We start from the raw sequence: 24,649 nt of genomic DNA on the forward strand, positions 1-24,649 counted from the left end.
ATTGAAAATGTCATTCAAAGTGAAAAAGCAATAGATACCTATTTTTGAAAGAATCACTTGAAAGAAATAATGAAAATGACACTACAGTAATTATAATGTAGAAAAGTATGTTAGTCATGTACTGTAATACATGTTTTCTTCATATGTATATGATATCACCAGATTGTTCACTTAAAGTACTGTAATAATTTTCTGCAAGAGAATCCACTAGCTCTCCATTATAATGATTGCCTACAAGTCACTTTCACTTAGAACCTAGAAACACAATAAGTTTTAGTAACACACTAACAGTCATTCAGACAAATGAATAGGATATGCATGATCTCAGGTAGAACAGGTTAATATCTACATAGTTGTTATATTGATACCCCAACAAGAATAGCAAAACAAATTCCCTTCTGTCACAATCCATTTCCATCTAAACACAGAACTATACAGCACGTTTCGTATGAAAATGTCTACTTTTCTTACTGTTCGGTTGTTAACTTCTACTTCAAATCTTTTACTTGGAAGTACACCAGTTTACTCCCGCTTACCTTCAAGGTTTGCCATAGAGAAACGATAGCTGTCAATACGAGGGGGGTTGAGGTCCGAGGACAGGGGCCGTGCGGGACCCCCTCTGTCAAGACCCTGCAACAAATAAAATACTTGCATTACATAGGAGACAAGGTTTGCCATAGACAAGTGATAGCTGTCAATACAAGGGGGGGTTGAGGTCCGAGGACAGGGGCCGTGTGGAACCTCCTCTGTCCAGGCCCTGCTACATATAAAATACTTGTATTACATAGGAGACAAGGTTTGCCATAGAATAGCTGTCAATACAAGGGGGGGTTGAGGTCCAAGGACAGGGGCCGTGTGGAACCTCCTCTGTCCAGGCCCTGCTACATATAAAATACTTGTATTACATAGGAGACAAGGTTTGCCATAGAATAGCTGTCAATACAAGGGGGGGTTGAGGTCCAAGGACAGGGGCCGTGTGGAACCTCCTCTGTCCAGGCCCTGCTACATATAAAATACTTGCATTACATAGGAGACAAGGTTTGCCATAGACAAGTGATAGCTGTCAATACAAGGGGGGGTTGAGGTCCGAGGACAGGGGCCGTGTGGAACCTCCTCTGTCCAGGCCCTGCTACATATAAAATACTTGCATTACATAGGAGACAAGGTTTGCCATAGAGAAGTGATAGCTGTCAATACAAGGGGGGGTTGATTACACAAATTTGAGATATTTATGTGTGCACAGTGAAGTCATTTTGTGGCCTTGATCCTGAACTCACTTCTAATAATAATACACTTATAAATGAAGATTTTCTTTACTCAGTACCATAAGCTGTGCTCTAGGAACCACACTTCTATGACAAATAACTATATACAGAGTGTAATTCAAAGTCCAGCAACTGAAAACTGTTTAATATTACTTCCCACATAAATGTATATTAAATAAATTTAAAATCTAAAACATATTTTCAATTACTGTTTTTTCACAAAAACTATTTATATCAATAACGGTCAAGCTATTAACTCTTTTTGTTGTATTTGTATAATGAACACAAAGTCAAACACTTTAGATACACTATTTATAGAAAATATAATTTTAAAGTCAACTTACAAGAAAAGTACAAAATTAAGAGAATTTACTGAGAAATAATTTCACAACAAAACATTTTTTTAAACATATTTATGGTTTTACCTTCATCATATTTACCTATACACATGGACATGTAGCGCTGCTGTTTGTTTATCATACAAGTATCTTTGTCTATAGACAATCTTTTTCTAATCTAAAGAAGTAGCTGGCCCATATTGATCGAATCAATAGAAAAGTTAGAAGTTTTCATCTAGACTCTTCAACGGAAATGGGCCGGCAGAGCACAGTCGTGTTTATTTCTGTGTTTGGCAGGAAGGGTGACAACGCGGGTTTCCCACAGACTCCTGCCTGACACATGGTGCCCAGCTGCCGCCGCGCCGCCATTCTCATCAGCTGACTGATGCAAGCGGAATTGTCTATCGGCGGACTGATGCAAGCGGAATTGTCTATCAGCTGACTGATGCAAGCGGAATTGTTTATCAGTTAACTGATGCAAGCAGAATTGTCTATCAGCTGGCAATTGCCCACTTGATAAAAGATATTAAATTTTGTTCAGAATACTTATAAATGAATATTAATACACATTTTGCAATTGTGCAAGTAATGGTTTACATTTTTGTTGAAAAGACTAATCAAGGAAAATAAATGCCATATAAAAACATTGGATTATAATATCTGGATTGGACTAAAACACTATTATGTACTGCAAAAACATTAAACTTGTAGATGATGATTCTGCTTGCTGTGGAACGTCGCTATACAGGGTCGGGGTAGCATATTAGTCGTTCAACCATACAATGGTTCACGCGAGAGCGCCACGCTACTGTGGCCGGCGTCAACCCGTACTTGTACTAACCCATGCTCTATGATGATCCTGTCTTGACTAGTATACGCGTACCACCCATAATGTGTTCAAAAACAATGATATTAACAGAGAAATAACGCTGAATTTTTATAACTTGCAATTCGCGAATACCTCAGAATACTGAAAAACGCTATTATAACTATCGATTGTACACAAAATAAAATGACAGATGGTGCATAATAATTATTTGTTCCGACAAAACATAAAACAATAAAAACACGATACCATTTTCCACGTGGAAAAATAAAGTACCTATTACACGGTATAGCCTACGTAAAAATAATAACCATACCTGAGATCCAGATCTATGTACACGGTGGACACTGAAATGTTGTGTTGCAGTAAGGTCACATGCAGGGTTATGCGGAAGAGAATATCACTAGATGAGTACGGAACGGTACGGGTACCCATTGATACATGTGAAGGGGAGGGGAAGAGGAGATCGATCCTCTCTCGGGGGATGAGCCAGACAGAGGGGAGGGTCCCCCACCACCCCCCACACAGACCCGTTGTAGACAGACAGATGGCCTCGCCTGCCTCTATCAATAAAGCTAGAGTAAATCTAACTTTAAACACAATAAATACTTATACCTAAAAAACGGTGAACAACGAGGTTAACTATTTTTTTAATGCGATAAATACAATTATTATATGATGTTCCATAATTCATTATTTTACAAGGGAAAGCACTCATAATCACCTTACACCGACAATTAATTTTTTTGTTTAAATGACAATACAAAATAAATTATGGCAACATAAATCAAGTACTTATTTTTCTTTGATATTGATATTTGTACGTATAGGTAAGTTTATATGTTCTCCATTACTACCCCTCGTCTATTATGTACGCCGTACCGAGATCACTCAAGACACTCTGACACAAAAAGTCATAGTAAAGTCGGGGTGATGAGGAACGACACCGGAATACATTATTGCACGTGACAGTGGTGCGATATGTGTGGCATAATGACATTACAAAAATAGTTTCTATTATTGTACTCTCGATATAGTGGAGGTGGGAAAATTTGCGAGTTCGTGGAAAATGAATGAATGCTGAATTGTAAGTCTGAGTGGGATTTTATGTAGGGCAAATTAAAAATGTTTAGTTTATAAAAAGAATTGACGTTTACTATACATGTCTTCGCAATAAAAATTTGATTGATTGATTGACGCACGCACATTGGTACAAGATTATTATTATATTACAATATCAATATACACTATGCAGCAAGTGGTTGGTTACATGCAGACGAAACAGATCCTATAAACAAATTTCACTCTGATAACGAGTAGACTGAACGACATGAATTGAAGATATTCTAAACAAAGAATTTGTAGAAATAAAACAGTAACTTACGTAAGAAACATGTAAATGGTTACTTGATAACTTTTGTTTGGAGGCTGCAATAGTTCACTGATGTTTAAAAAACCTTGCGTTATCTAATCACGAAGTACACTACACGAGTGTGTGATTAACAAGTCGCTAACCGACCTTCTCCAGTCACATTCCAGTACATTTTCGTATAGTTTCTCTTAAGTTCTAGGAAATCAGTTCCGCATATGATCAGCTTTGTGTAATTGCAAGACAAGATATTTAGTCAATTACGGTTACCGTTTACTTGTCTTGTGTGTGTGTTTAACTTAGCTTAAAACTGACAAGATTGACCGAGTAATTCAGAAGATCCCTGTAAGATATGTTGTGAGTGACTCACGGCTCGTGACGGTTGACTCAGCCGCGACTCAGCACTGACTCACCGCGACGATGGGAGTTGACAACTAAACGTAACAGATATGTTACCAGATAACCGGACTAGGCTGCACATACTGGATAACATAGATAGACAACAGGAAAAAAGACAAAGAAGAAGACCGCCCGCTGAAGTTTACCAAAGCCCACATCATTTGAATTGAAAAGCAAATCCGTATAAAGTATTTTATAAGGAGTTATACGCCGAAACAGATTTCAAAACAGAAATTCTGAAAATCAAGAGAAAAAGGACAACCTTGGAAAATATGACATTTCAAAAGACCTACACAGAAACGTTGGAAATCGCAGCTAGAATAAAGCTGACCTAATGGGTTTAGTACTCTTTATCATCTAGCACCCAACTACTACAAGGACTTCTAATGATATTTCGTTATTATTATTTAATAACTCCTTATTTCCATAGTTTTGAACTTTGTAACTTATAATTTTCATTTTTATATTCTCGATTAAAGTTCTGTTTCAGCTTAAAACGATGTTATTGTTGAATTTATCTACCTACAGAGTGACATAATTCAATACAATTTACACGTCACTTCACAAAAAACTGGCACAACTCAAAATAAATATAAAAACAACTTGTTTAAACCATAAATGCTAGAACAGTTTTCCATCTACGTAGCAATACATAGCATAGATGTATCTGAGTGAATAACAGAATATGTGTTGATTTTGATTTAGTTGTCAATACAATTTATATTAAAAGTACAGGAGATTCCATGTGGTCCTCGCCCCCACGATGCGCAGTAGCCTACTGCTCATGTGGAGTAGAGAAGGAAGTCGCGATCTCAGCCTGTGGGCCGGCTCCCCTCTAGTGCATGATACAGGCCGAGAGATTCCATGTGGTCCTCGGACCGACGGTGCGCAGTAGCCTACTGCTCATGTGGAGTAGAGAAGTAAGTCGCGATCTCAGCCTGTGGGCCGGCCCCCTCTAGTGCATGATACAGGCCGAGAGATTCCATGTGGTCCTCGGACCGACGGTGCGCAGTAGCCTACTGCTCATGTGGAGTAGAGAAGGAAGTCGCGATCTCAGCCTGTGGGCCGGCCCCCTCTAGTGCATGATACAGGCCGAGAGATTCCATGTGGTCCTCGGACCGACGGTGCGCAGTAGCCTACTGCTCATGTGGAGTAGAGAAGGAAGTCGCGATCTCAGCCTGTGAGCCGGCTCCCCTCTAGTGCATGATACAGGCCGAGAGATTCCATGTGGTCCTCGGACCGACGGTGCGCAGTAGCCTACTGCTCATGTGGAGTAGAGAAGGAAGTCGCGATCTCAGCCTGTGGGCCGGCTCCCCTCTAGTGCATGATACAGGCCGAGAGATTCCATGTGGTCCTCGGACCGACGGTGCGCAGTAGCCTACTGCTCATGTGGAGTAGAGAAGGAAGTCGCGATCTCAACCTGTGAGCCGGCTCCCCTCTAGTGCATGATACAGGCCGAGAGATTCCATGTGGTCCTCGCCCCCACGATGCGCAGTAGCCTACTGCTCATGTGGAGTAGAGAAGGAAGTCGCGATCTCAACCTGTGAGCCGGCTCCCCTCTAGTGCCTGTACTGTACAATCTGACTACATGAGAGGTAGCGCGTGGACAAATTGCAGCAAAATTGCCTGAAATAGCTACTCTAACTAAATACCTATAACTTCTAGTTCAGTAATCAGTTTTTACTTTTCTTTCTCCAGGGAAGTTTTTCAAAGGCCTATGAATTAAAAATGATAAACAACTTTTAACCAAGTTAATATATCAGCGAAAACGACACGGACGGAAACTCAAAATAAGCAGCGGAATGCAGATTATCTATATAGAGCAGATTTTTTAAAATTTACTTACACATGCATACAAATACAGAACGTTCTAATTATCAGTAAAATATTTGATTTAACTTCGCAATTTCTGGAGTGAACGTTTCCCCTGAACTCACAAACATTCAACCGCAGTTTAATTAGCAGAGGCACGACACGATGTGGCTTACAAGTCGGTTAATGACGATGACGACCCCGCACAGCCGGTGTTGTAACACAACAATTACTCCAGATGTCAAAACGACAACGGAGTCTCACAGTCGTATCGCCTACAGTAGCACTGTAGCACTAACTTCTAGTTCTGTTGCTATTTTATTTTTGTCGAAAGCTAATGCAGAAATCGCAATTATACCGGTATCCTAATATTTTATTAACAATCGAGACAAAATATCTTAATCAAAAACCAAATAAGAAACTTTAAACAAAGAATAAATAAATATTAGGTCAATGAGCAAATCACTGATCAAGGGCTAAATGACTGACACACCCGCATGTGTGGAGGCGGCGAGTGTTCGGCAGCAACATTCCCACTAAAGCTTTGATGATATATCTATACGAGACAAACCTTTATCTGCTGTCCTTCTGGCGTCGCGCCTCACCTCCAGTATGGTAAAGACACTCCACAAGACACAGACAGACACACGTGTAGACGACACAGGACGCGAAAACTATACTGCACAAGACACACGATGGCAAGGAATGTACAGCCAAGCCGCACGGCGGTTCTCTCTGACTCGACTAAAGAGTGCAGAGTGTAGAGTGTAGACCGTGACTCACCGCTCCCCTCCACGCCGCCCCACGGCATTGTGATACGATAACTAACAGACAATCGACCGCCGCAACCTAGCCATCGAGTCTCTCAGCAACAGGAAATATATATATATATACTATGTTCAATAACACAAAGGTCCAACAAATGTTGTACAAGTACGTTTGCAGACTAAGCCCAGCGTGAACGTAAACCGTGGCAGTGTTAGATCATCATGGAATAGCATGTCTCTTAGCAATATATATATATCCCTTTATCTTCTCAAGGATATTAATATACTGGTCAGCTGGTCGTCTTCACCAGTCACCTTCAGCTACCAGTTAACATTAACAATGTTGTAACTCCCATACAATATTAACTGTAAACACCAGCTCACATTAATGTGACTGCCAGTCGGATATTAATATACTGGTCAGCTGGTCGTCTTCACCAGTCACCTTCAGCTACCAGTTAACATTAACAATGTTGTAACTCCCACACAATATTAACTGTAACACCAGCTCACATTAATGTAACTGCCAGTCGGATATTAATATACTGGTCAGCTGGTCGTCTTCACCAGTCACCTTCAGCTACCAGTTAACATTAACAATGTTGTAACTCCCACACAATATTAACTGTAACACCAGCTCACATTAATGTGACTGCCAGTCGGATATTAATATACTGGTCAGCTGGTCGTCTTCACCAGTCACCTTCAGCTACCAGTTAACATTAACAATGTTGTAACTCCCATACAATATTAACTGTAACACCAGCTCACATTAATGTGACTGCCAGTCGGATATTAATATACTGGTCAGCTGGTCGTCTTCACCAGTCACCTTCAGCTACCAGTTAACTAACATTAACAATGTTGTAACTCCCACATAATATTAACTGTAACACCAGCTCACATTAATGTGACTGCCAGTCGGATATTAATATACTGGTCAGCTGGTCGTCTTCACCAGTCACCTTCTTCAGCTACCAGTTAACATTAACAATGTTGTAACTCCCACACAATATTAACTGTAACACCAGCTCACATTAATGTGACTGCCAGTCGGATATTAATATACTGGTCAGCTGGTCGTCTTCACCAGTCACCTTCTTCAGCTACCAGTTAACATTAACAATGTTGTAACTCCCACACAATATTAACTGTAACACCAGCTCACATTAATGTGACTGCCAGTCGGATATTAATATACTGGTCAGCTGGTCGTCTTCACCAGTCACCTTCAGCTACCAGTTAACATTAACAATGTTGTAACTCCCATACAATATTAACTGTAACACCAGCTCACATTAATGTGACTGCCAGTCGGATATTAATATACTGGTCAGCTGGTCGTCTTCACCAGTCACCTTCAGCTACCAGTTAACATTAACAATGTTGTAACTCCCACACAATATTAACTGTAACACCAGCTCACATTAATGTGACTGCCAGTCGGATATTAATATACTGGTCAGCTGGTCGTCTTCACCAGTCACCTTCAGCTACCAGTTAACATTAACAATGTTGTAACTCCCACACAATATTAACTGTAACACCAGCTCACATTAATGTGACTGCCAGTCGGATATTAATATACTGGTCAGCTGGTCGTCTTCACCAGTCACCTTCAGCTACCAGTTAACATTAACAATGTTGTAACTCCCATACAATATTAACTGATACACTTTTCGGATCGAGATAAAAATACGACTCGGAACAGAACAGGCACTATTCTAAAAATAAAATAACAAAGGCCGGATAGAGGGATGTGTATATTCTATGTACCGAATAGTAATTACATATTTGACACGTAGAGCACGTAGCTACTCGCAGCTTTAGTGATAACAGCACTGGTGCCTTCCTAGTGCGAACAGGCTGTAGTGACTACGGGCCCCGTTATGTTCACTGTTTACCGATACCGGCAGCGACCTTGCTCTCCTACTTGCTTAGCGCTACGAGCCTGGGAGACAATAATTAAACAAATTACACGAGAATAAATAAAAACCTTAATACGAGATAAAATTAAATCGATATTCTAGTAAACACAGCGATAAGAAGGAAACAATAGAACATACTTACAGTATAGGTGAATTGTTATGAACCCGATCTCTCACAATTCAAATAACCATTAATCTACGATTGACAATAAAAATCGGTTATATCATAGAATGTACGTTTGTAAAAAATTGTTTAAATTGATATGGTTAAAATGCGTAGACAAAATTCACGATTTACTCATAACATGATGCCAAAGCCATACGGAAGATCTCAACATGTGTTGCATGCCTACTGTACGCCTGGGAAAGGTAAATATTGTTGCATATTTGTGACTTAAAAAGCGAATTATTTTAAACCCTCCTCGGTTTTTTTACTTATGCTCATTCCCATACTCGACCGTGTGTCAGCCCAGTGCGGTGCCGGTAGAAGTCCCCTTCCCCTACTCCGCTTTGTAAACGAAGGTGCAAGACACATAAAACTGGAAACTGATTAGTGATGAACAAATAAGCCATAAATTATAAACATAATGCCTTTTATTACGACATAATATTATTCAATTTAACTAAATGTGTGTGTTTGTTTGAATTAGTAGAAAATATAAGCAAATAAATTCAAATTATATATATACAGTATATATATACAGTATATATATATATATAATTGCTTGGCTTAAAATGTACGTACAGCAGTAGTTAAAATGGTAATAATTACTTACGGTTGGGTAAACAAGAAGTACGGTAGCTGGCCTGCCCGACTTCCCCAGAACATGACGCGGCGTGTACACTGTAGCTTGTAAGGATCCCTCGACCAAGTACGCCTTGGGCCGTTCCTCTCCCATGCCACTGTCCACATCCTTACTGTTCTCGGTACGACGCGTACTCGCCAATGACACGCAGTTCGGTAGGAGTGCACACTTCGGCTCTTTGGAGATTTCCCTTCCGTGAAAACTACGACTTCTGCACAATTTGTTGAAGACACCTTCACCCTTCTTGTGCCTTTCCATCGTCGGCTTTTCCTTCCTGTTGAAGCTTCCACTGCTCAACTTCTTGGTCGAACTATCGTCCTTGACGCGATAACTGCCGCTCTTACAGAGCTTATCGAAAACACTCCGGTTCCCGATATCCCTTCTGATGAAATCGACTTGTTTCTTTTCGACATGTTCCCTGACTCGGAAACTACCGCCCCTGCACAGCTTGTCCAGGATGCTGCGGTTACCTTGTTCGTGGCTCTCGGTCCTAGTACACAACATCTCGCCCAGCGGTCCCGGAGACGGACGGCACACGACTGGCGGAGTAGCGGCTGGCGGACAAGAACGAGGCGAGCGAGGACACCTGCCGCCTGTGCCAGGTGCAGCGCCAGCTGTCCCGCTCTCTCTCTCTCTCTCTCACTCATCCTTACCACCCAGGTAAACATCATTCTAAAACCTTACGAATTCGGACTCCGAATTTCATTTCCTCACCTCACAGATACGACCTGCCAGCCAGTCACAAAATCAACCAAGAGACTGCACTGATTAACAACTGTACAGAAGAATTGTGTGCAAAGCATCGTGGGGCAGAGGTGTTACAATTCTATAACATCGGAAGGGGCGCATCTAAAAGGGAACACCAAGCATCTGTTGGCCCAGTCGGATCAAGCCCTTGAGTCTCCAACTACACCGCTATCGACTACCTTGCAGCCACCGGTGCGACAAGTTGGCCCATTAATTTTCTGGAAAATTATCTCCAGAATCAATATTAAACAGTCTTTTCATTTGACTTGTTCAAATGTTGCTTACTAATTAGATAACAAATTTTACACTCTACCCTTTCAATATCGCCTGAATACTTTTGGTAATCCATAGCTTATGAAGAAAAGATTTAAAGTTTTTTTTAATAACATTTGTTAAGTGTATCGGAAGGTTTTATAAAGATTTTAATAACATTTGTTTAGAGTATTACAAGTTTTAATGAAGATACTAATAAATTATTATTGATCATCTTCATCATATTCATGATTGTGTTCTTTAAATTTTGTAAGACAGTAGAAAAGCTACATATTTCAATAAAATTTGCAAAGGATAATCTCCACGATCTATAATATTATGCCAATCAACTGACTCTTTAAATTCTTCCAGAAATTCTGGACTCAAGTATTGATAATGGCAAATAACGGACATGCAGTCCTTCAGTTCATAATCCTGTAGATGTTTACAGTCCTTCAGTTCATAATACTGTAGGTGTTTACAGTCCTTCAGTTCATAATACTGTAGGTGTTTTACAGTCCTTCAGTTCATAATACTGTAGATGTTTACAGTCCTTCAGTTCATAATACTGTAGGTGTTTACAGTCCTTCAGTTCATAATACTGTAGGTGTTTACAGTCCTTCAGTTCATAATACTGTACATGTTTACAGTCCTTCAGTTCATAATACTGTAGATGTTTACAGTCCTTCAGTTCATAATACTAGATGTTTACAGTCCTTCAGTTCATAATACTGTAGATGTTTTTTTTATGAATTCTGAGGAAATATTTTGATATTTTGCAATGTTTAACCAATTAATCGCATCATATTTTCGGACAATTCATTACTTTTTGAAATATCGTCCCAATGTTCGTTTTCTAAGTCTCTTCGTGTTGCGTTATAAAAAGATCGAACGCACTGCAATGTAATCTCTATTTATAAAAAAATTTAAATCAAGGTTTTATGAATTAGCTCTTTCTAGTTTTACATTCAGCTCATTTCCCAGAAATTCTTTTAACTCCATTATTGTCTGCATAATACTTTATATAATGTGTTCTAGTTTTCTCTTTACACCTCACACAATATATGAGTACCATTTATGAAGGAAAAATTTAAATTGAATCAGCAAAACCGTCTAACTTATTACATCAGCTATCAATGTTATCACAAAAGTTTTATTGGCATCCTGTTTGAATTTCTTGAAATTATCCTTTAATTCATCTATTCCAGTCATTAATTTGCCAATACTTCTTCCATTGAATTGCATACGATAATCGAAATAATTTTTACACGTATTATATTTTCCCCCAAAGTTCTTCAGTTATTAGTTGAGTTTAGTTAATTTTCCAGTAATTTCATAAAAATTGTCTATATATATATTATTTCTAGCCTCTAAATTTTCATAGACTTCTGTTGTAAAATGTTTAACATATTGTTTATGATTCGTATAACTTTGGTTTAGTTCATCAAACGTTTTAATATGATCATCTAATTGCTCTTTTACAATAACATCAAGCGGATAAATTCCTTTACTAACACTTGCTAATTGTTCTTCCTTTAAAATCTAAGGCTTTTTAACTTTTTGAATACCGTATTTAATCAGCAATATCGAGGTTTTCTGATAATTTTAGAGGTATCAGAACTTTCTTTAACAACAATACCATGTTCATCAATACTAGGTTTTAAACCAACAATTCTTTTTTTATTAGCAAAACTTACGAAATTGTTAAAAACTTTTTTTTCGCTCCAGCATCAATATCTTTTTCCAGCTTAACAATATTTCTTTCGAATCCACCTCTAAATCTTCTATTATAACCTCAAGTACGTTTGATTGTAAAAGATTTTTTATCTTATCTTCAAATTAGTTTTAGTTTTTTAAACCTTTTATTTTTAGCTCGAGTACATTTGTTTTTACATTTTATCTAAAAAATAGTTTTTAAAATATTTTATTTTAACATCATCTGAATTACCCGGCAGATTTTGTAACAAACTTTCAAATAATTCATTCCTCAAAGTATCTACATTTTTTTAAATTTTCTGTCTTGATTTTTGTGCCAAAAACATCTAAAATATTTTGTGAATGCATATTTTAAGTAATAATTTGTCGACAACTTATTTAAAATCCTTAACTTACCGTTAGTAAATTCATTCAAAACAGAAACACATAAATGTCAACGAATTGGAGGATCTTTATAGTCTTGAATCTGAGAATCATTATAATACAACCCATTTTTATGTGACTAATTCTACCGATGGTTTTGTCCGCAATTCTTCCATATGATTCAAAATAATATGCATTCTTATAATTTTTATAATAACAAATCCAATGCGTTCCATTTCCCATAAACGAGTGTAAATTCGTAATTACACATTCAGATTTATTAACTTTTTCAGGTAATATATACCCCATGAAAATTCCTCTAAAATTTTTTAATGTTTTTGCACATTTCTTCCAATTTTTTGAATGTTAATGATTCGATTTCAAATTTGTTTAAATGTTTGATTTCACACAATTCAAAGTTTTTCATCTATCCAGACTCTGTAACATCTCCTAACTCTTATTTGACTAATTTAAAATGTTTCTAACAATAGGAGTTATTTCTTTTTTAATGGGAGCTGCTTTTCTAACGTATGGAACACATCTTTAACAACTGGAATAGCTTCTCTAAAATCTAATAAATCTTTCAAAATGGTTCTAACAATAGGAGTTATTTCTTTTTTAATGGGAGCTGCTTTTCTAACGTATGGAACACATCTATAACAACTGGAATAGCTTCTCTAAAATCTAATAAATCTTTCAAAATGGTTCTAACAATAGGAGTTATTTCTTTTTTAATGGGAGCTGCTTTTCTAACGTATGGAACACATCTATAACAACTGGAATAGCTTCTCTAAAATCTAATAAATCTTTCAAAATGGTTCTAACAATAGGAGTTATTTCTTTTTTAATGGGAGCTGCTTTTCTAACGTATGGAATACATATATAACAACTGGAATAGCTTCTCTAAAATCTAATAAATCTTTCAAAATGGTTCTAACAATAGGAGTTATTTCTTTTTTAATGGGAGCTGCTTTTCTAACGTATGGAACACATCTTTAACAACTGGAATAGCTTCTCTAAAATCTAATAAATCTTTCAAAATTGTTCTAACAATAGGAGTTATTTCTTTTTTAATGGGAGCTGCTTTTCTAACGTATGGAACACATCTTTACCAACTGGAATAGCTTCTCTAAAATCTAATAAATCTTTCAAAATGGTTCTTTGAACTATTTTTAAGTTCTTTCAACTGATTACAAGAAATTCTATTCTGATTCCTTTATATGTTTTTCGAATGTATTGTATTGTCTATTTGTTAAAATTATCTATCGTTTCCATTTTTTTAATTGATCTATTTTAAATTGAATACTAACAGGTATTGTCTTTTTTCTGTCTGATGTTTGCTGAAATTAACTTCGTCTTCATTTCAACTGCTAAAATTTCAAGTTCTCTACGATTCCCGTTCTTAATTTTCTCTTCAAAATCATTGCTCTATCTGTCGGAAGTGTACCAAATATTTCACCTAAACTAGCATCTTTTAATAAAAATCTATCTATTGCCTTTATTTTGTAAAATTTTGTAAACTAGCATCTTTTGTCTGCAATACAGTATGTCTAGAACTAGTACCTCCATGTTTAGCATAACATTTATCGTGTTCCATTGCAGCAATATATAATTCATTTATATCAAATTTCCTCTTTTTCAGATGAAATAAAACAGCTACATATTAAAGATGAAATAATTGCTAAACAAAGTGTAAACATTGATTTAATGAAATCAGATCATATCTTTAGGATTCTGATAAACACCACTTATTCATCTTAATTAAACAGAATAATATGTGGAAATATCCTTATTTTGTTATCAGAGCTCAAAAAAGGAAAATACCAAAAAGATTGAAAGAACATGAAATTGATTACCCAGAAATGGAATTTGTATTAAGACATGGTGATCCAAATAGTATGTCTTATAACCAAATGAAAGAATTTTTAATTTTATGCAACGGAAATCATTTTACTACAAATATTACAGAATCTTGAATTGTGACATTTTGTTAGTAAATTTCTTGCATAACTAGGTAACCTTTGAAGAATTCTCACATTCACAATAAGTTTATTTTTTAGATTTTCTCGGAAAATCCTTCTAGAACTGTGCTAGAATTAATTATTAAATTTAAAAAATATTCTTAATTTCTTTACAAATATAACATATTTTTTCTCTTCAAAAGATATAATTATTTGTAATTTTTACTGAAACAATCTTTACAATAAATGTTTAAATTATCTGTTCTACTATTGAATAATTCTACTAAAACTTCGAAAATTCTTGACATTTGGGGTTATTTTTTCATTATTTAAATCTATACTATATGTTACATGATCTGAGTTATAAATTGTATCAATAAAAATTTGTTTTCGAAACTAATTGATTTTATATTTGTTTGAAAATGGTTGTTTCCTATTTGCTATTCTTACACGATCGATAATTGTAAATGTCGTATTTTTTGGGATTTCTGGCGGGACGTACTTTAACACTGTTTCTAGCAACTATTCTGCATCTTTATCTACACCATTTTGTTTCAATTTAATCGTGCTATGAAATGTATTACTATAGGGTCTTTTACTGTGTTTTGTATAATATCGACCCATTTAAAATTGTTATTAATTTAAAAAAGAACTTTCATTCTTTCATTTTAAGTTCTGTTATATCTTTCTACAATACTTGATTTCTCTTCATATTCAGGGTGATATATTTTATGTTATACTTACTTAAAACATCATTGAAGTCTTTATTTTTGAACTACAAATCCTTATCTGTATGAAGTAGATATAGAGGTTTATGATTCATCTTTATCGCATCTTTTATAATGTCTTCAAACAAACATCTTTTCCGTTTTTCCTCTTGATCGCTCTTGATAAAACATATTTTGCAAAAGTATCAATAACGTTTAAAATATCCTTAAATCCTTAATTTCGATCTGAATAATTAGACATTACATCGAAATCTGTTCCCCCTAAATCAATAATTCCTAAAGTTACATTTTTTCTCTCTACACATTTCTTTCTTACTGGTGCATGAATTTGTCGCTTGAATCTCTACCTCTTCTTTATTATTCAACACTGTTTTTTAATAATAATTAGTTTTTAATTTGGACTTTTTATAAATTTAGTTTTATTTGTTTTACATTTTGAACATTTTGCTGCAATTTGATACCTACTTGCGAGGGCAGGCTTTCTTAAACGACCGTTGTGTGTCTACCATTTCGGTAGTTTACTTGTGTATGTCTTGGCCTCTAGTTAGGGCACATATATTCATTTGATCATTTGAATTTGATTTTGCGATGATTCGAATCACTTTTTCTAGTCTGAATGCCGTTTGAAACCGACAGGTTGCAAGTTCACCAAGGACTCCGTAGGCCAGATAGGGGTAGATCAATCTATATCCTAATAAGCCGTAATCAGTACCTGACTTGGGCAGTATTTCGCTTAATACTCAAAACAACAACATTTAGATTTGAAAATAATTTGGTAAGGTCAAACTTAAGAGTGAAAATAGCCTATAAGTTTTAGAAAGAAAAGATATTAGGTTAGTAGCAACGTTTGGGCAGTCATACATTATCACTTCACCTTACTGGTACTGTGCCCATATTTAGTCGCCGAGGGCGAGGCAGCTGTTACAAATATAGCGCTGAAGATTAGCAGCCGCCCCCCACTTCCGGTGGGATCTAAGACCGGAAGTGTAAGCCTTGGCCTAGCTCACGCCTGCCGCGATATCAGCGACACGCTCTCATCCGGAAGTAACTGTGAATGTCACACTAACCGGAAGTAGAAGATCGTTTAAATAATATCGCAAAACGGTGTACAATTTGAGCGTGTTTAACAAATTTGAGTTCAAATATGTATCGACTTTTGTATCAGGTTCGTCTTGGTTCCAATATACTCTTTATTGGCTATATAGACCTATGAGCCGACCATCACTAATCATTTTAAAAACTATATAAGAATTTTGTACCAATCACTGAAAAAAGTTATTAACCATTTAAAAGTCGGCTCACAGGTCTATGTTTGAAAAATAAATTTTGTCGTGAATTAAAATAAACTACACCATATGTTTGTACCAATTGTGTATAACCAAACGTGCCGTTCCCCATGCACTGCTGCAGCATGCTGGTTGCAACTGACTTAGTGGCTGGCGCGTGATGAACTTACCACTAAACTAGCTGTGGCTAATGTTTATGTTTATTGTTACTTATGATTTATTTTTCAGTTTAAGGTGATTATTTCAATTTTTGTTGCACGTGAATAATACTCTACCATGCCGGGTTGTGTAATATAAGGACGATTATAATTGGAAAATGGCTACGATTTATTTTGCAAGTTTTACAGAAGACTGCTTTGTATTTTGTTGAACACTACATTATGAATTACAGCCCAAAATCCCACAGAAACCGAAACAAGAAGCAGTTCAGGCAAGAAAAACGTTTAAAATTCAGCTCACAGATCTTAGTATAAAAAGAGAACTATGTATATTAAATTCTGATACTTCATAGTTTTATACAAAAAGGTACAAAAAAAGTACAATATTCTGATATAGTTTTTAAAATGATTCGTGATGGTCGGCTCACAGGTGTATACAGTTCTCCTTATTTATGCACTGATACTAATTACGATATACAGCTGGTACCTTTATAATTGTTTTTTAAACAAGTGTTCACGCATTGTCAATTTCTTCACCTGCGTACAATATAAACAAGGTTTTATTTACTAATTCACCAAACATTCAAATATGGAACAAATAATGGTCTTGAAATTTGAGAAGAGAATACACAACAAACATAAGATAAGCAAATAAGAAGTAATACACGTTTAAACACTCGACCCGAAAATACCTTTTGGCTTACCTGCCACAAGATTTAGGGACCTTTTCCTTTGCAGGTCGTAAATCAGGTACTCAATATCACTGAAACACCTAGTTTAATAAAAGCCAAAAGATTCTAAATTAATCTAACTCTGAAAAACCATAAGCTCTCGACTTCTAAGAACTCTCAGTATCTGTCAGAACCTGGCATTTGTCAGGCTTCAACTTCTAGCAGGCTTATGCTTTTGGAAGCTCTCAGCCTCTAGAACATTCTAGAGACCTTTGGTAGTTTCTGGTCTCTGGCAGGCCTATTGGGAGCTTCGCGGAGAGCCTCTAGCATGTACTTCCCTTCTACCAGCAGAGTAATTGTAAACACTATGGACGTGTTCCTAGAAATTTTCAAAGAGTGTTTATATAACCTTCATTCTTAAATATTTATCTTGAAGAACGTTTACGCCAATATTATTCTTCAAATACATCCAGCTGCAAGGCTGTTATGTCTATAGTACTAGTACATAACACGATTAAGGCCTGGGACCTCTCAGCCTCTAGAACATTCTAGAGACCTTTGGTAGTTTCTGGTCTCTGGCAGGCCTATTGGGAGCTTCGCGGAGAGCCTCTAGCATGTACTTCCCTTCTACCAGCAGAGTAATTGTAAACACTATGGACGTGTTCCTAGAAATTTTCAAAGAGTGTTTTATATAACCTTCATTCTTAAATATTTATCTTGAAGAACGTTTACGCCAATATTATTCTTCAAATACATCCAGCTGCAAGGCTGTTATGTCTATAGTACTAGTACATAACACGATTAAGGCCTGGGACCTCTCAGCCTCTAGAACATTCTAGAGACCTTTGGTAGTTTCTGGTCTCTGGCAGGCCTATTGGGAGCTTCGCGGAGAGCCTCTAGCATGTACTTCCCTTCTACCAGCAGAGTAATTGTAAACACTATGGACGTCTATAGTACTAGTACATAACACGATTAAGGCCTGGGACCTCTCAGCCTCTAGAACATTCTAGAGACCTTTGGTAGTTTCTGGCCTCTAGCATGTACTTCCCTCCTACCAGCAGAGTAATTGTAAATACTAAGGACGTCTATAGTACTAGTACATAACACGATTAAGGCCTGGGACCTCTCAGCCTCTAGAACATTCTAGAGACCTTTGGTAGTTTCTAGCCTCTAGCATGTACTTCCCTCCTACCAGCAGAGTAATTGTAAATACTAAGGACGTCTATAGTACTAGTACATAACACGATTAAGGCCTGGGAGCTTCACCTCCTCGGTTCGATACCTCGTATCCTTTGATATTTATTATTAGGGCTTCGGTCTGTAGTCTCGAAGGGCGCAGAACAAGACGTTATCAATTAAAATTTGTCATATAGAATGTCCGTAAAGATTTGTGTTAAAACTATCCAACCGCAAGGCGACTGCAGTAGTTGTGCAGAAAACTGCTTAAATCTGAGCTCCGCCCCCTTGTCTATAACTCTTCCTGGTCGATTTTTAAGATTAATGTTTGGTACATTATAAATTGATTCTTCATTCATATCTTGTTGTGTGTGTGTAGAAGATATTTGACTTTGGCCAGGACATGCGGGAGGCACAGATGTGCCAAGCCACCGCCAGCACACCTGCCCTGCACCAACAGCCGCGCAGGACGGCCGAGGGCCACATCTCGGGTCTTCGCCTCATCTGGAGGTAATTAATTCCGAGAGCAGTTTGGGTCTTTCGGGTTTTAAATGTCGACAAAAAGCGAGAAGAGGGAGAGAGGCAGGAAAATATCCGGCAGCTGGCCCAGGCACGTGGGTGAACACTGAACATCTGTCACAGTCAGCAGGCTTGCCAACCATCACACGAACAGCTGTCAACAACGGAGCTGCCAACTGATCTTGAATAAAAACACACAACTGACTGTGATGGGATGTAAAGACTACAAGTAATGTTCCCGAGTTTGGGAGTTTTAAATTTTCCAATCACTGTACGGTTGTCGATATATTCACTACTATACACCGCGTGTCGCGTTACATACTTTGCATAGCTACAGCTTGTTTCATTCACGATACGTTTTGGCGACAGATATACAATCGTACAGACAAGAAATGTTTACCTCCAGTATGGTATGTACTTACATACTTTGCATAGCTACAGCTTGTTTCATTCACGATACGTTTTGGCGACAGATATACAATCGTACAGTATGGTATGTACTTACATACTTTGCATAGCTACAGCTTGTTTCATTCACGATACGTTTTGGCGACAGATATACAATCGTACAGACAAGAAAGTTTACCTCCAGTATGGTATGTACTTACATACTTTGCATAGCTACAGCTTGTTTCATTCACGATACGTTTTGGCGACAGATATACAATCGTACAGACAAGAAATGTTTACCTCCAGTATGGTATGTACTTACATACTTTGCATAGCTACAGCTTGTTTCATTCACGATACGTTTTGGCGACAGGTATACAATCGTACAGACAAGAAATATTTACCTCCAGAATGGTATGTACTTACATACTTTGCATAGCTACAGCTTGTTTCATTCACCATACGTTTTGGCGACAGGTATACAATCGTACAGACAAGAAATGTTTACCTCCAGTATGGTATGTACTTACATACTTTGCATAGCTACAGCTTGTTTCATTCACGATACGTTTTGGCGACAGATATACAATCGTACAGACAAGAAATGTTTACCTCCAGTATGGTATGTACTTACATACTTTGCATAGCTACAACTTGTTTCATTCACGATACGTTTTGGCGACAGATATACAATCGTACAGACAAGAAATGTTTACCTCCAGTATGGTATGTACTTACATACTTTGCATAGCTACAACTTGTTTCATTCACGATACGTTTTGGCGACAGATATACAATCGTACAGACAAGAAATGTTTTACCTCCAGTATGGTATGTACTTACATACTTTGCATAGCTACAGCTTGTTTCATTCACGATACGTTTTGGCGACAGATATACAATCGTACAGACAAGAAATGTTTACCTCCAGTAAGGTATGTACTTACATACTTTGCATAGCTACAACTTGTTTCATTCACGATACGTTTTGGCGACAGATATACAATCGTACAGACAAGAAATGTTTACCTCCAGTAAGGTATGTACTTACATACTTTGCATAGCTACAACTTGTTTCATTCACGATACGTTTTGGCGACAGATATACAATCGTACAGACAAGAAATGTTTACCTCCAGTATGGTATGTACTTACATACTTTGCATAACTACAGCTTGTTTCATTCACGATACGTTTTGGCGACAGATATACAATCGTACAGACAAGAAATGTTTACCTCCAGTATGGTATGTACTTACATACTTTGCATAGCTACAGCTTGTTTCATTCACGATACGTTTTGGCGACAGATATACAATCGTACAGACAAGAAATGTTTACCTCCAGTATGGTATGTACTTACATACTTTGCATAACTACAGCTTGTTTCATTCACGATACGTTTTGGCGACAGATATACAATCGTACAGACAAGAAATGTTTACCTCCAGTATGGTATGTACTTACATACTTTGCATAGCTACAGCTTGTTTCATTCACGATACGTTTTGGCGACAGATATACAATCGTACAGACAAGAAATGTTTACCTCCAGTATGGTATGTACTTACATACTTTGCATAGCTACAGCTTGTTTCATTCACGATACGTTTTGGCGACAGATATTACAATCGTACAGACAAGAAATGTTTACCTCCAGTATGGTATGTACTTACATACTTTGCATAGCTACAGCTTGTTTCATTCACGATACGTTTTGGGGACAGATATACAATTGAACAGACAAGAAATGTTTACCTCCAGTATGGTATGTACTTACATACTTTGCATAGCTACAGCTTGTTTCATTCACGATACGTTTTGGGGACAGATATACAATCGTACAGACAAGAAATGTTTACCTCCAGTATGGTATGTACTTACATACTTTGCATAGCTACAGCTTGTTTCATTCACGATACGTTTTGGGGACAGATATACAATCGTACAGTATGGTATGTACTTACATACTTTGCATAGCTACAGCTTGTTTCATTCACGATACGTTTTGGCGACAGATATACAATCGTAGAGTATGGTATGTACTTACATACTTTGCATAGCTACAGCTTGTTTCATTCACGATACGTTTTGGGGACAGATATACAATCGTACAGACAAGAAATGTTTACCTCCAGTATGGTATGTACTTACATACTTTGCATAGCTACAGCTTGTTTCATTCACGATACGTTTTGGCGACAGATATACAATCGTACAGACAAGAAATGTTTACCTCCAGTATGGTATGTACTTACATACTTTGCATAGCTACAGTTTGTTTCATTCACGATACGTTTTAGCGACAGATATACAATCGTACAGTATGGTATGTACTTACATACTTTGCATAGCTACAGCTTGTTTCATTCACGATACGTTTTGGCGACAGATATACAATCGTACAGACAAGAAATGTTTACCTCCAGTATGGTATGTACTTACATACTTTGCATAGCTACAGCTTGTTTCATTCACGATACGTTTTGGGGACAGATATACAATCGTACAGCCACGAAATGTTTACCTCCAGTATGGTATGTACTTACATACTTTGCATAGCTACAGCTTGTTTCATTCACGATACGTTTTGGCGACAGATATACAATCGTACAGACAAGAAATGTTTACCTCCAGTAAGGTATGTACTTACATACTTTGCATAGCTACAGCTTGTTTCATTCACGATACGTTTTGGGGACAGATATACAATCGTACAGACAAGAAATGTTTACCTCCAGTATGGTATGTACTTACATACTTTGCATAGCTACAGCTTGTTTCATTCACGATACGTTTTGGCGACAGATATACAATTGTACAGACAAGAAATGTTTACCTCCAGTATGGTATGTACTTACATACTTTGCATAGCTACAACTTGTTTCATTCACGATACGTTTTGGCGACAGATATACAATCGTACAGACAAGAAATGTTTACCTCCAGTATGGTATGTACTTACATACTTTGCATAGCTACAACTTGTTTCATTCACGATACGTTTTGGCGACAGATATACAATCGTACAGACAAGAAATGTTTACCTCCAGTATGGTATGTACTTACATACTTTGCATAGCTACAGCTTGTTTCATTCACGATACGTTTTGGCGACAGATATACAATCGTACAGACAAGAAATGTTTACCTCCAGTAAGGTATGTATGTACTTACATACTTTGCATAGCTACAACTTGTTTCATTCACGATACGTTTTGGCGACAGATATACAATCGTACAGACAAGAAATGTTTACCTCCAGTAAGGTATGTACTTACATACTTTGCATAGCTACAACTTGTTTCATTCACGATACGTTTTGGCGACAGATATACAATCGTAAAGACAAGAAATGTTTACCTCCAGTATGGTATGTACTTACATACTTTGCATAGCTACAGCTTGTTTCATTCACGATACGTTTTGGCGACAGATATACAATCGTACAGACAAGAAATGTTTACCTCCAGTATGGTATGTACTTACATACTTTGCATAGCTACAGCTTGTTTCATTCACGATACGTTTTGGCGACAGATATACAATCGTACAGACAAGAAAATGTTTACCTCCAGTATGGTATGTACTTACATACTTTGCATAGCTACAGCTTGTTTCATTCACGATACGTTTTGGCGACAGATATACAATCGTACAGACAAGAAATGTTTACCTCCAGTATGGTATGTACTTACATACTTTGCATAGCTACAGCTTGTTTCATTCACGATTACGTTTTGGCGACAGATATACAATTGTACAGACAAGAAATGTTTACCTCCAGTATGGTATGTACTTACATACTTTGCATAGCTACAGCTTGTTTCATTCACGATACGTTTTGGCGACATATATAAAATCGTACAGACAAGAAATGTTTACCTCCAGTATGGTATGTACTTACATACTTTGCATAGCTACAGCTTGTTTCATTCACGATACGTTTTTGGGGACAGATATACAATTGAACAGACAAGAAATGTTTACCTCCAGTATGGTATGTACTTACATACTTTGCATAGCTACAGCTTGTTTCATTCACGATACGTTTTGGGGACAGATATACAATTGAACAGACAAGAAATGTTTACCTCCAGTATGGTATGTACTTACATACGTTGCATAGCTACAGCTTGTTTCATTCACGATACGTTTTGGCGACAGATATACAATCGTACAGTATGGTATGTACTTACATACTTTGCATAGCTACAGCTTGTTTCATTCACGATACGTTTTTGGCGACAGATATACAATCGTAGAGTATGGTATGTACTTACATACTTTGCATAGCTACAGCTTGTTTCATTCACGATACGTTTTGGCGACAGATATACAATCGTACAGTATGGTATGTACTTACATTTTTGCATAGCTACAGCTTGTTTCATTCACGATACGTTTTGGGGACAGATATACAATCGTACAGACAAGAAATGTTTACCTCCAGTATGGTATGTACTTACATACTTTGCATAGCTACAGCTTGTTTCATTCACGATACGTTTTGGGGACAGATATACAATTGAACAGACAAGAAATGTTTACCTCCAGTATGGTATGTACTTACATACGTTGCATAGCTACAGCTTGTTTCATTCACGATACGTTTTGGCGACAGATATACAATCGTACAGTATGGTATGTACTTACATACTTTGCATAGCTACAGCTTGTTTCATTCACGATACGTTTTGGCGACAGATATACAATCGTAGAGTATGGTATGTACTTACATACTTTGCATAGCTACAGCTTGTTTCATTCACGATACGTTTTGGCGACAGATATACAATCGTACAGTATGGTATGTACTTACATACTTTGCATAGCTACAGCTTGTTTCATTCACGATACGTTTTGGGGACAGATATACAATCGTACAGACAAGAAATGTTTACCTCCAGTATGGTATGTACTTACATACTTTGCATAGCTACAGCTTGTTTCATTCACGATACGTTTTGGGGACAGATATACAATCGTACAGTATGGTATGTACTTACATACTTTGCATAGCTACAGCTTGTTTCATTCACGATACGTTTTGGCGACAGATATACAATCGTAGAGTATGGTATGTACTTACATACTTTGCATAGCTACAGCTTGTTTCATTCACGATACGTTTTGGGGACAGATATACAATCGTACAGACAAGAAATGTTT

General features: G+C 37.1%; 1 protein-coding gene across 2 annotated transcripts in view; it reads right to left on the reverse strand.

Moving 5' to 3' along the window:
- Positions 1–486: 486 nt before the first annotated feature.
- Positions 487–24,649, reverse strand: part of LOC124371118 (ras-associated and pleckstrin homology domains-containing protein 1-like) — an 88,143-nt gene continuing 63,980 nt past the window's right edge. For both annotated transcript variants that reach the window (XM_046829431.1, XM_046829432.1), the window contains one exon: positions 487–630. In XM_046829431.1, the coding sequence (XP_046685387.1) occupies positions 523–630 (108 nt within the window). In that variant the 3' untranslated portion in view covers positions 487–522. The remainder of the gene's footprint in view (positions 631–24,649) is intronic.

The sequence above is a fragment of the Homalodisca vitripennis genome, unplaced genomic scaffold, assembly GCF_021130785.1.
Source record: "Homalodisca vitripennis isolate AUS2020 unplaced genomic scaffold, UT_GWSS_2.1 ScUCBcl_962;HRSCAF=3961, whole genome shotgun sequence".
Taxonomy (NCBI): domain Eukaryota; kingdom Metazoa; phylum Arthropoda; class Insecta; order Hemiptera; family Cicadellidae; genus Homalodisca; species Homalodisca vitripennis.